Source organism: Gadus macrocephalus, chromosome 14 (genome assembly GCF_031168955.1).
Source record: "Gadus macrocephalus chromosome 14, ASM3116895v1".
Classification (NCBI taxonomy): Eukaryota; Metazoa; Chordata; class Actinopteri; order Gadiformes; family Gadidae; genus Gadus; species Gadus macrocephalus.
In genome coordinates, this window is record NC_082395.1 from 3653187 (window position 1) to 3665686 (window position 12500).

Below are 12500 nucleotides of genomic sequence, written 5' to 3' on the forward strand. Positions count from 1 at the left end.
ATAAAACAGAGGGCTAACACACACACACACACACACACACACACACACACACACACACACACACACACACACACACACACACACACACACACACACACACACACACACACACACACACACACACACACACACACACACCCCTATCCCCTGGAAGTAGGGGCTGCATCCAGTAAGTACAGTGTAATGACAGCACTAAAGAGCTCGCTGCTACTCCAGCCCGGCAGAATGAGGGGGTAGTGGCAGACATCATGGATCGGCTGCTTTAACATGGAGCTGACCGGATCCCTCACGTTCGTTCAGTCACTGAGCTCTAGCTGAGAGGGTCAGAGCTCTTCCATCAGCTCAACATTGGAGGACAGATACATATCTCTAACTGCCAGGATCGCTGGCAAAGAGGCTTGTTGTTTGTCAATGCAAATTCATTTCATGCACACTTTCGTGCAAAATGACTGAAAGACAATGGGTGGATAGATCTGTACTGAACAGCTAGCTGCAAGGTTTGCCGCCAACTGGAGAAGATTTGACTGAGACAGTAAAGATGACAGTGATGGACAACAGTGAAAAGACAGCTGTTCTACTATAAAGTTCCCATGAGTGTAAAGCACTCAGCCTTTCTCCCCTGTCTCAGTCTTAATAAGTAACTCAAGCTACTGACCATGTGCGAGCCCTGCAAACCTGTGGGCTGGTAAGCTAACAGTTTTGCTCGCCTGTATGCTGGCGGCTAACCAATCGGCTAGCCGGTAGGATGGCGGCTAACAGTTCTGCTAGCATGGAGGATGGCGGCTAACAGCTCTGCTCGCATGTACACCGGAGGCGAGCGTCAATAATGGTGTGGTGCATCACCGCCTCCACCCAAATACACCATCAGCTACAACCACAACGCCCAGCTCCTAAATGTGTCCACCCCTCCACCCCACTGGCTACATGGTCCATTCTACTTGTAGGCAGGGCTCCACTAGCATTGGACTTTAGCCCTTCCAACTCTTGCTTCTAACATGTAATTTCCCTGTCACAGCATAGGTATTTACAGGTATACTACCGTAGCAAGTTTCTTCCCGAAAAGGACTACATACTATAAGTCAACTGCTTTGGTAAGACACATGAGATGACATAATCACCCAAGTCTCCCTTTTTATGGTGTCATTGGGACTAACTGCCTACTACACAAAAGGTCATTAAAAGTTAATTATTCATATAAAAAGCTATTCACATCGGCCCAACGAGTGGGGTAATCAATGTGTACCAATGTTCTCCTCCTCATAAACTAGAGAAATCATGAAGTAGAGCAATGACCTCCTCAGACATCACCCACAATAAAATGCGCCATCACATTCAGACCTGTTGTGTTACATCGGGGTCTGTGGGTGCATAGTGACACAGCTTTCAAAAATACAGGGAAATCCAAAACGTCTCGGGATCTTAACCAAAGTTGGGGTAGCTAGGGTACCAGTTGGGGTCCCAATAGGTACCGGTTGAGGTACCAGTAGGTCCCGGTTGGGGTACCAGTAGGTCCCAGTTGGGGTACTAGTCTTGTCCCAGTTGGGGTACCTGTAGGGTAACAGTTGGGGTACCATTCTGGTCCCAGTTGGGGTTCCTGTAGGGTACCAGTCGGTCCCAGTTTTGGTACCAGTAGGTCCCAGTTGGGGTACCAGTAGATCCCAGTTGGGGTTGCAATAGGTACCAGTTGGGGTACTAGTTGGTGTACAAGTATGACCCATTCAGGGAACCAGTTGAGGTCCCAGTCGGGTCAGCTGTTTGATACACAGTACATTACAAGAGCTAAACTACACCCCATAGTAGGCTGGTTCTAACATTCTGCAGGTCTGTCCGTCACCACAGAAACAAACATCTCTCATGTTACCATTGGTTACCGGGGATATCCCAGCGCTATCGGTCTCCACTAAAAAGCACTGCCTATAGGCTATACAACGTGTAATACAACTTTTAGTTTCTTATTTCTGGTGATTACATCGACCTTTGCAACATTGTCTACATAATAGCACCATAATATTACTGTTTAGTTGTACTCCCATTATACCCATGTCGTACTGGGAGACACCGAAAACCACAGTCTCTCACTGTTGGCCAATACAATGCCAGCAGTTGTGAATGGAGCTGGGGGAGGGAGGCATGGTTAACATTACCGATATTAATCTATGGTGACAATAGATGACCTGGAAAACACCGAACCATACACACACACGGACACACACGCACACGCACACACACACACACACACACACACACACACACACACACACACACACACTCATAATCACACACACATCTCAACGGTCAACCTGCGTTTTATAGTCACAGTTCAACCTGTGTTAATTGTAACACATTTGTCTTCAATATCAGGTTTAAAAACAGAATACATCGACATGGGTCTCGCTGGGGGTGGAGGCCAATATAAACAGGGGACGTTCCCACGCTGGTACTCTCTGAAACTGTTTCATGGTCACCAACCGGTTCAGTAGTTTGAAGAAAAGACTCCAATATACCCTTAATCTCCGGTTTCATTTCAGACTTGTGTGTGAGGTAGGCCTTCCGAGACCAAAACAAACAATGGCCCGGGCATTACCTTGTCAGTAACTTGACTCGTCCTCCTACCTTGTATATATTTAGACCCACCTCAGTGTCCTGCCAGCAGCTTTAGAGCGCATATCCTCTATCCCGGTGCGGTGTTGACGGGACTACTCAACCGGTCTCGCCTCCGTCTCAAGTCAAACCCTTCGCCGCGGCTGTCACTCAAAAGGGTGTCCCAAACTCCGATTATGACCGGCGATGAGGGGGTCCCCTCTGTTTCCAACTCCGCGCCTCGGTTCAGCCAGGGGACAAATGCAGCGCGACTTCCCTGGAAGTTGCTGCTGCGGGTTCCCAGGACAACTCGCAGCAGGAGGGATCAGGGGAGGGATCTCGGCTGACGCGCGCATGTGAAAGGTGTTTAAATCGCTCTTGGCACAGAGCGACAGGTTGCGCGTCGCGCAGAACCCGTCGCTTGGTGCCAAGAGCGATTTAAACACCTTTTACATCACCGGTTCACTTTTCACCCTTCGGTTTTACATTGAAATAAATATGCATTCAATCAAACTCGTCCATTTCAATAGTATGTGTGTAGTGAATTGCTTTGCAGGTGTGGAATATTAGACACACGTGTTATACGGCCTGGCTGTCGGAGTTGAATGCTGGCATATTGTCCTCATGTTCCAGAGGTGAAAGTTTTAATGCTTCTAGACAGTTTTTGTGTTCGTTAAAATGAAGACTTTACGTTCTCTCTGCAACACGTGGTGTTCCTGTTGGTTTGCACCGCCCTCTAGCGGCGGAATTGGCTCACTGCAACCCTACCATATTTTATCTGTATTTATAATACTTTAACATACACAAAGAGGAGTGGATCGTTTTGTGGACATTTCCCCCGGTGTTCCTGGTTTATATGGAGATTATGCACAGACGTATAACTGCCTTTATACAGCCGTGAAATGAATGGGGGTGAGGGGGTTGCGGCCATAAAACCGCCCAGGCCTTCTAATGAAAGTTGTCTGTGGCCCACCGGAGCTGCATGCAGGGCTCCTTGCAGACACCCTGGTGCTGACAACAATGAAGGTCGTTTTGCATTGTTTATCAGGCACTCAGCAACCCTCCGAGGTGATTTAATTAACTCCGCCTCAGTCCCGCATGGCGTCCATCTCTATTGCTGCCTAACTTTGCGATCTAATACATTCGAGCTGAACAAGGACATGTATGTGATGATCGCTGACATCATGAAGTAATAGGCATATTCCATGTAACTTGGTGTTGTTAGCGGCTGGCTCCCAACCCAAAATAGAAGGCCGGTTTGCTTGTGTGTGTGTGTGTGTGTGTGTGTGTGTGTGTGTGTGTGTGTGTGTGTGTGTGTGTGTGTGTGTGTGTGTGTGTGTGTGTGTGTGTGTGCGTGTGCGTGTGTGTGTGTGCTTGGAGCTGAAGACGTGCGTATTGCTTTACCTTAAAGAATAACTGCTTAGTATCCCTTGCTGTGAGCCTATAGGCTCACAGCAAGGGCTAAACGCAATAGGAAGTTGGCTGTATCTATACAATCACAGTAGGATTAAAGTCTTTTGTTACCATCTTACAGATGGTAAAGAGAGAAAAGACAAGTGGCAAGCCTTGTTTTATTTACTGGACACCACATCGACAGCCCACAGGACACCGTACAGACATGCATCCCTCTGTTCTATTCACTTTGTCCCACAGAATCAAGCTTATGAACAAACCCAATATATCAACGCACGTCTTTTGGTTTATCATTAATACCTTAATCACCTGACATGCATTAATACGATAGGCGACATAAATAAAGTGACATTATAACAAAATACATGTGTTTTTACAGTACTATTTGGGTGATCTGTAGATTGCTTTCTTACTTTCGACTGTATAAAATGTTTAATTTGGTCGAAAGTCACAGAACCTATAACGTCCAGTAGGTGTCGATGTTGGTCCTACCGGTCATTCGAGTAATGGGGATTAAAGATCTACCTAACGGCAGTGCAAGTGTGTGTGTGTGTGTGTGTGTGTGTGTGTGTGTGTGTGTGTGTGTGTGTGTGTGTGTGTGTGTGTGTGTGTGTGTGTGTGTGTGTGTGTGTGTGTGTGTGTGTGTGTGTGTGTGTGTGTGTGTGTGTGTGTGTGTGGTTGTGTGGTTGTGTATGAGAGAGAGAGAGAGAGAGAGAGAGAGAGAGAGAGAGAGAGAGAGAGAGAGAGAGAGAGAGAGAGAGAGAGAGAGAGAGAGAGAGAGAGAGAGAGAGAGAGAGAGAGAGAGATTATGACCTGCAAACTGCAGTTGCATCTCCATTAGACAGAAAGGGGATTTGACCAACACACAATGTCTGTGCAACCCACCTTGATCCACCTTGATCCAGAGAGAGAGAGACGGGCACCACACATGTGTGTGTGTGTGTGTGTGTGTGTGTGTGTGTGTGTGTGTGTGTGTGTGTGTGTGTGTGTGTGTGTGTGTGTGTGTGTGTGCGTGTGCTCTGTTCAATCGGAATTCGGGATTATTAGTCTGGACTGGATTGGGAATGGTCAGGGAGCCGCCCTCCTATTGGTGGACGAGACACTGACTGGTTGTTTGAGGTGGGGTGGGGCCTGGGAGGCGGGCTGTACAGGGGAACACAGAAGTGTATGATGTCTAAATTTAGCCAATGGCACTGCTGGTGGGGTGGGGCTAATCCTCTTTACACTGGTATTATCTGGCCGAGGGATTAGGGAGCTTTGCTTCTATGCAGGACATCTACTCTCCACCCTGACGCCCTGGACCGTACCATGTCGCACCGGGGGGGGTGGACAGGTGGCTTCTGGGTAATGGAGGGACGAGTAGGTTATATAGGTGAAACGCCGACCAATATCGAACGAATGGGGTCGGTGGGAGGGGCGCAAGGATCGGCGGTTCGATCCCCAATGTCCGCAGCCTACCTGCAGAGAGCAGTGTGGCCCCTGTCCCACACCTGCTCCTAACTGACGTGTATCTGAACTGTGATGAACATAAATAAATGAAGACGTCCCCAAAAAAATGACCTTTCAAACCACTTATAACAATGGGGGGGGGTCTGCACCTGTGGGGTTGTCGGTTCAAACCCTGGGGGGTTTGAACCGAACCCCCCCCCCCCCCCCCCCCCTCAAGACCCCGGCTGCAGAAGGGGGGGGGGGGGCAGGCTATCCTGGGGTGACCTGATGAGGAAGCTGCCATGGGGCCAAGCACTGACCTCAGACCTTTTTCTTTCCATATGGAATGCAGCCCGCGGTGCGTTCATGTGCGTACTATTCACTAATATAAGGTTATGAAAATGTATTGCTTGTATTACGGCGCAGAATATCTGGTGGGTCCTGGGCACTAAAATACCTCCACTGGGAGGTTGGGAACGAACCCCTGATCCAAGACCCCCCAGGCCCACCTCAACCCGCCCAGTACCCCCAAGGAAGCGGTCATCAGTAGAGCCTGTTGCACTGCCTGCTCTGATGGACCGTACTATTAGGTCATGTAGCAGGGGGGTGGGTCATATCGGGAAGTTGGAGTCCTAATCCGTGCCGGGCTGACAGCTCGGCCTAGCTCCAGTAATATGAAGGCTGTACCATCTGATAGGACATTTACCATCGGAAAGGAATATCTCTCGTCCCATCGCTTCCTCAAACTGGTTTTATTTTAGGTTGGAAAGGAGTGTCCAGTCTGGTAAGACTTCCGTTTCTTCCCTTGGTATTTTCATGTGTTTAAGGAAGTAAGGACGAGTGTGACGAGTTGTAGGTGGTCCAGATTTAGGATAAAGATAAAACCGTCAGAAGGAAAATACAGTAGCAGTTGTAGCAGTAGTTACAGTTGAAGCAGTAACTTTTGGAAGACAATGGACGATATGACTTTCAATTAATAAATTGTAGGATTATTAGTTGTTAATACTTTTCATCATTACATTGGGAAAGCAGTCAATATGTATTATCATTATCCATGCACATCTGAATGTACTTTTAATTCAGAGGTTTACAAGGACCAATGCTAACAAATACAGTTTATACACTCAGATAAACTATTTCAAGCAGTTGACTCGTATCATTAAATAACCTTTTCACTAATAATGCTGTGCACAGACCAAAGAGTATGATGGCTCAAATATCTTTCTCTGAGATACTCTCTGATCTTTGGTGCTAGCTAGGGTGTTTCAGAGCACGTCCACAATGTTTTTAATCAATGTCGTGCAGAAATGGTCTGCGATATAGATTAGACCACGGGATTAATATCTGATTACATAATGGTGTATCAATGACTGATATTAAACATTTGGGTTGTGGGAAGGCGGACTGCTATTTGACTGGCTGGCAGAAGGTCATGTGACAAGGTCTCTATGCCCTCTGTCGCCGGTCATGGGGATTAAGGTGAACTCAGCTCAGGCCTGCCACACACACACACACATGCACACACACACACACACACACACACACACACACACACACACACACACACACACACACACACACACACACACACACACACACACACACACACACACACACACTCACACGCTTACACGCTTACAAACACCTATGCATGCACACAAGCCCATGTACATGCAAACGCAAGAATGAACAGATGCAGACACACACACACAAACACAAGTGTCATGGTGAACAGAAGGAGTCAAACTATTGATGCCGTGCTCAATCATTCAGTGTAATGTGGCTCCAGGTCAAAGACTTATCATGGTTTCATGGCTACCATGGTGATTGAGGTGATATTCGGTGATTAAGCAGACTTTTGGTTTGCCATCGCTTGTTTCTATGTCAACGCACTTTAAGCAGTTTGCTTGATTGATACATGTTATACCTGAATGATTCTTTCACTGGAATAAATTGTATGTGATGTGATGGTATGACGGTGTGTTAGGAGCTCCAGGCTACAGGGTCCTTCCATCATCCTGAGATAAATAGAGAGAAACATAGTGAAGGTAGGCTTGAACATGTTTCAGGTCTACTGACACTATTGGAAGTGGCTTGACCAATCAGGGACTCGCTTGACCAATCGGGGACTCGCTTGCCCAATCAGGGACAGCCCTGACGTTGGCATAATATTGGGTTGATAAACCCAAACCTAGCAGAGAGGGAGGGAGGGAGAGAAGGGAGAGAGTTATTATCATTATGTAAGCCACAGCTGTGCTGGACTGGGGCAGTGAAGGACAATTCTCTCTCTCTCTCTCTCTCTCTCTGTCTCTCTCTCTCTCTCTCTCTCTCGCTCTCTTTCTCTCTCGCTCTCTCTCGCTCTCTCTCGCACTCTCTCTCTCTCTCTCTCTCGCTCTCTCTCTCTCTCTCCTCTCTCTCTCTCTCTCTCTCTCTCTCTCTCTCGCTCTCTCTCGCACTCTCTCTCTCTCTCTGTCTCTCTCTCTCTCTCTCGCTCTCTCTCTCTCTCCTCTCTCTCTCTCTCTCTCTCTCTCTCTCTCTGTCTCTCTCTGTCTCTCTCTCTCCCTCTGAAATCCACCAATGTTTCAGAGAGCACCTCCTTCTCTACCTGCCTCTAGTACACACCAGGCTACATCTACATGATATGAAGGGATGCAGTCTTGTGTTAGGTTGGATAGTGCTGTGCTATGTCACTTCATATCATGATATCATGATGATATTCCGATGCGATTGAGAACCAGTAAGTGATTTCAAAAATGTTGCTCCAAACTCAGTAATCCTTTCTGTACCCACCACAATCACCTCTCTCTGTGAACTTCTCTGGGAAAATCCCACACACACGCACACACACACGCACACGCACACGCACACACACAGGACCAGCGATGAAATTTCCCTAAGCGGGATTAAATCATCACAGCCATCGTCATAACGACGAGATGTGGATACCGGAGAGGACTCAGCGATGTCCGTCTGTCCGTCTGTCTTTCTGTCTGTCTGTCCATCTGTCAGTCCGTCGTAACATTATGTCAGAGAAAGGTGTGGGCTTTCCGCCCAGAGATGCCTACACAGGTAGACTGCAGACAGTGCATACAACACTAGAACATCTTAATCCAAGGGTTGATCATACATCTCTGAAGCAAGTGATGTAGATCTAGTTGGTTAGCAAATGATCCGGTTAGTATATAGTACTTGGTATCTGAGAGTGCGGCACCCCTGTTTTAAATACCTGCTGATTCTTCTGATGAGGGAGCCAAGTGCAAAAGCAAATCTAAAGACTGTATTGAGTACTCTTCTCTCCTCTATCAGACCTCCTTCATTCTGTCTCTCCTCCATCCTCCCTCCATCATTTCGTCTCTCCTCTATATTCCCTTCATTATTCTGTCTCTTCTAATTATTCCCTCCATCATTCTGTCTCTACTCTATATTCCGTCCATCATTCTGTCCTTGTTGGTCATCCTGTATCTTTGTGAGTTGTCGAGATCATCCCTCTATCATTGTGTCTTGTTCAGATCTTGCCTCCTTCATTCTGGAGTTGAAGTGAGCATCAACAACAGTGTTTTCCTGTAGTCTGTAGTCTGGTAGTCTACACGCGTGCTGAGATTTACCTCTACTTTCACCCTGGAATTGAATTTCCCCGTGAATTGCTGTTTTTATTCACCCAAGCTGTACCTCACTGCGGCCAGCCTTGATTGCCCAAGGCACCCTGAGCTCACCAGTGACCAGCGTCTCTCCCTGTGTTTCAGACCCAGAATGTCCTTCTGCGTTCCCCGGGACACTTAAGGACCTTCTCCCGTCCCCGCCCCCCAAAGAGTAGCCCAGACTAGTGACCCCGGCCTCAGCCTCCATCACCCCTGGACCCCGCCCCCCCAAGAGAGAGCCCGAGCGAATAGAGCCACACCTTCGGAGGAGCATGACATCATAGCGTCCTCCATCTCGAAGCATCTCCCGTGCACCACGAGCCAGGGGCCGCCAGCTGACACCCCCTGACCATGGAGGACCCGTACCAGAACAACGTGACCCAGCCGCAGGGGGGCGACGGAGGCCAGTTCACCTACCCCCCCCAGGAGGGCAGCGGGCCCGACGGCTACCCCTACCAGACGGACTTCCCCGCCAAGGACGAGGAGGACGCGGCCAGCGACGCCACGGAGGGCCACGACGAGGGCGAGCAGATGTACGAGGGCGAGTACCAGGGCATCCCCCACCCCGACGAGATCAAGGAGGCGCGCCGTGCCGCCCGCATGGAGGCCCGCCGGAAGGCGCGGCAGGAGGCGCAGCTCGAGGACGAGGACGACCTGCCCGACCAGTACGAGAACATCATGGAGGACTGCGGCCACGGGCGCTTCCAGTGGACGCTGTTCGCCGTGCTGGGGCTGGCGCTGATGGCGGACGGCGTGGACAGCTACGTGGTGGGCTTCGTGCTGCCCAGCGCCGAGAAGGACATGTGCATCACCAACGCCGACAAGGGCATGCTGGGTAAGTGGGCGGCGACTAGGGGCAAGGGGTTCTGTTATGGGTTTGGGTGAAGGTGATTGTTTCGGCCGCCCTTGATTACAGTAGATAGGGGCGCGTACTGTATTATATATAGTAATGATATATAACGGTAACACTTTACAATGAGGGTACAGTAATTAATCATAAATTAACATCATGCATTGGGTTAATTGAATGAATTGATGAGCATTAATTTACAATTAACTAAGATTAAATGAATAGTTAACTAGTGGTCTATGTTAATTAATTTGAATCAATTGATGTCAATCTATGTACCCTTATTGTAAAGCAACATGCATGCTCGGGTTTATATATCAATAATACAAGTAATACAAATACGGAGCGATCATAAGTTATAAGGAGTGATTCAGCTACAGCCTCTCATATGCAGAAGTACATTATCATATCCTTTGTCTTCAGTCTCACATGGTTTTTAAGAATATAGATGCCTGATCTATATTGCCTCTGCCTGATGACATCTCAGATGCCTGGTGGAACTGTTGAGGTGAAGACAGACCTTCTTGTCATGGAAGTTAGAAAACATTCATGTCATGAATGCTTGATATGCTGGACAATTATTATTGAGAGTGTGGCCACAAGAAAGATGAGGAGGGGAGAAACAGAACCAGAAACATAAAGTTATGTTTTATGGACACTGTGGAAAATGAATGAATGATCCAAGTTTTACTAAAATAGCGGAAAAGGTGGAGACATTGATAGCGTGTGTTACTTGAAGAAGAATAAGATCATATATACATAGACAGATAGACAGATAGAAAGATTGACAGATAGACAGATAGACAGATAGACAGATAGACAGATAGACAGATAGATAGATAGATAGATAGATAGATAGATAGATAGATAGATAGATAGATGGATTGACGGATAGACGGATAGACGGATAAACAGATAAACAGATAAACAGATAGACAGATAGACAGATAGATAGATAGATAGATAGATAGATAGATAGATAGATAGATAATATAGATAACGAGACACGATACAAGACTTCAAGCTTTAAGCACTTAACACTCCTGTGAGTGTGCAAGCACCTACTACCGTGTGTGTGTGTGTGTGTGTGTGTGTGTGTGTGTGTGTGTGTGTGTGTGTGTGTGTGTGTGTGTGTGTGTGTGTGTGTGTGTGTGTGTGTGTGTGTGTGTGTGTGTGTGGGTGCGTATGTGTGTGTGGTCCTGTAATCTCCAGTACGGGGAAGAGCCGTATTAAGGAGCTTATTCTCGGTGTAGTAAACTGTAGAGCAGGACAGTCTGCTGCCTGATTGCCTGCAGGAGAGTCGGCTGCTGGTTCCACTCCCGTCTGACTGTCGGCCCGGACGCTGACCTTAGAATAATCTGTTATAATATACACACAATCTGTGTTGCATCACTGAGTCTGAATGATGGGGCCGCACCATTACTTGGTAGCCTCACTCGATGACACAAAGCGATCTTGTGTCCAATTTTAGTTGATCTAACTTGTCAGATTTACCAGGTTGTTGAAAGAATAAATAATTGTATTTTATTTGTGGAAGATATCATTGGGAACTCATCTTATCATACTTGGAGCTGCTCATGTGTCTTGTCCTTGTAAGTTCAAACCAGGGCCGGGTTGGCCCCCTATTGGACAACACGACTGCTACTGACCTTGAAGATGACACCTTCTGGGTGGTGTAGGATGGGGGGGGGTTGTGTATGAATGAGCAGTCTTTAAAGTTATGAAGGGCAAGTCTGGGGTTACTCAATATTGATTTATTTGTGTGTGTCTCTGTGTGTGTGTGCATGTGTGTGTGTGTGTGTGTGTGTGTGTGTGTGTGTGTGTGTGTGTGTGTGTGTGTGTGTGTGTGTGTGTGTGTGTGTGTGTGTGTGTGGGTGTGTGTGTGTGTGTGTGTGTGTGTGTGTGTGTGTGTGGGTGTGTGTGCGTGTGTGTGTGTATGTGTGTGCGTGTGTGTGTGTGTGTGCGCGTGTGCGTGTGTGTGCGTGTGTGCGCACATATGTGTGTGTGTGTGTGTGTGTGTGTGTGTGTGTGTGTGTGTGTGTGTGTGTGTGTGTGTGTGTGCATGTGTGTGTGTGTGTGTGTGTGTGTGTGTGTGTGTGTGTGGGTGTGTGTGCGTGTGTGTGTGTATGTGTGTGCGTGTGTGTGTGTGTGTGCGCGTGTGTGTGCGTGTGTGCGCACATATGTGTGTGTGTGTGTGTGTGTGTGTGTGTGTGTGTGTGTGAGTATGTGTGTGTGTTCTGCAGGTCTGCTGGTGTACGTTGCCATGCTGGCCGGGGCGCTGGTGTGGGGGGGGCTGAGTGACAAGCTGGGCCGCAGGAAGGTCCTGATCTACGTCCTCACCATCGACATCGTCTTCAGCTTCCTGTCCTGCTTTGCCCAGGGCTACGGCTTCTTCTTGTTCTTCAGGTTCTGCTCCGGCTTCGGGTGAGAGGACGGATGATATGGAAGAGACAGAGCAAGACAGAATGATGGAAGGGTTATATAGAAGAGACAGAGCCAGACAGAATGATGGAAGGGTTATATAGAAGAGACAGAGCCAGACAGAATGATGGAAGGATGATATAGAAGAGACAGAGCCAGACAGAATGATG

General features: G+C 47.9%; 2 protein-coding genes across 2 annotated transcripts in view; one reads left to right on the forward strand and one right to left on the reverse strand.

Annotated features, from left to right (window-relative positions):
* Positions 1 to 1574, reverse strand: part of mctp2b (multiple C2 domains, transmembrane 2b) — a 20550-nt gene extending 18976 nt beyond the window's left edge. The window contains 1 exon segment of the mRNA XM_060071992.1: positions 1482 to 1574. Coding sequence (XP_059927975.1) covers positions 1482 to 1574 — 93 coding nt within the window.
* A 4473-nt stretch (positions 1575 to 6047) lies between these two features.
* Positions 6048 to 12500, forward strand: part of sv2ba (synaptic vesicle glycoprotein 2Ba) — a 14542-nt gene continuing 8089 nt past the window's right edge. Inside the window, exons 1-3 of the mRNA XM_060071180.1 lie at positions 6048 to 6205; positions 9165 to 9894; positions 12153 to 12333. Of these exons, the coding sequence (XP_059927163.1) occupies positions 9411 to 9894; positions 12153 to 12333 (665 nt within the window). The 5' untranslated portion in view covers positions 6048 to 6205; positions 9165 to 9410. The remainder of the gene's footprint in view (positions 6206 to 9164; positions 9895 to 12152; positions 12334 to 12500) is intronic.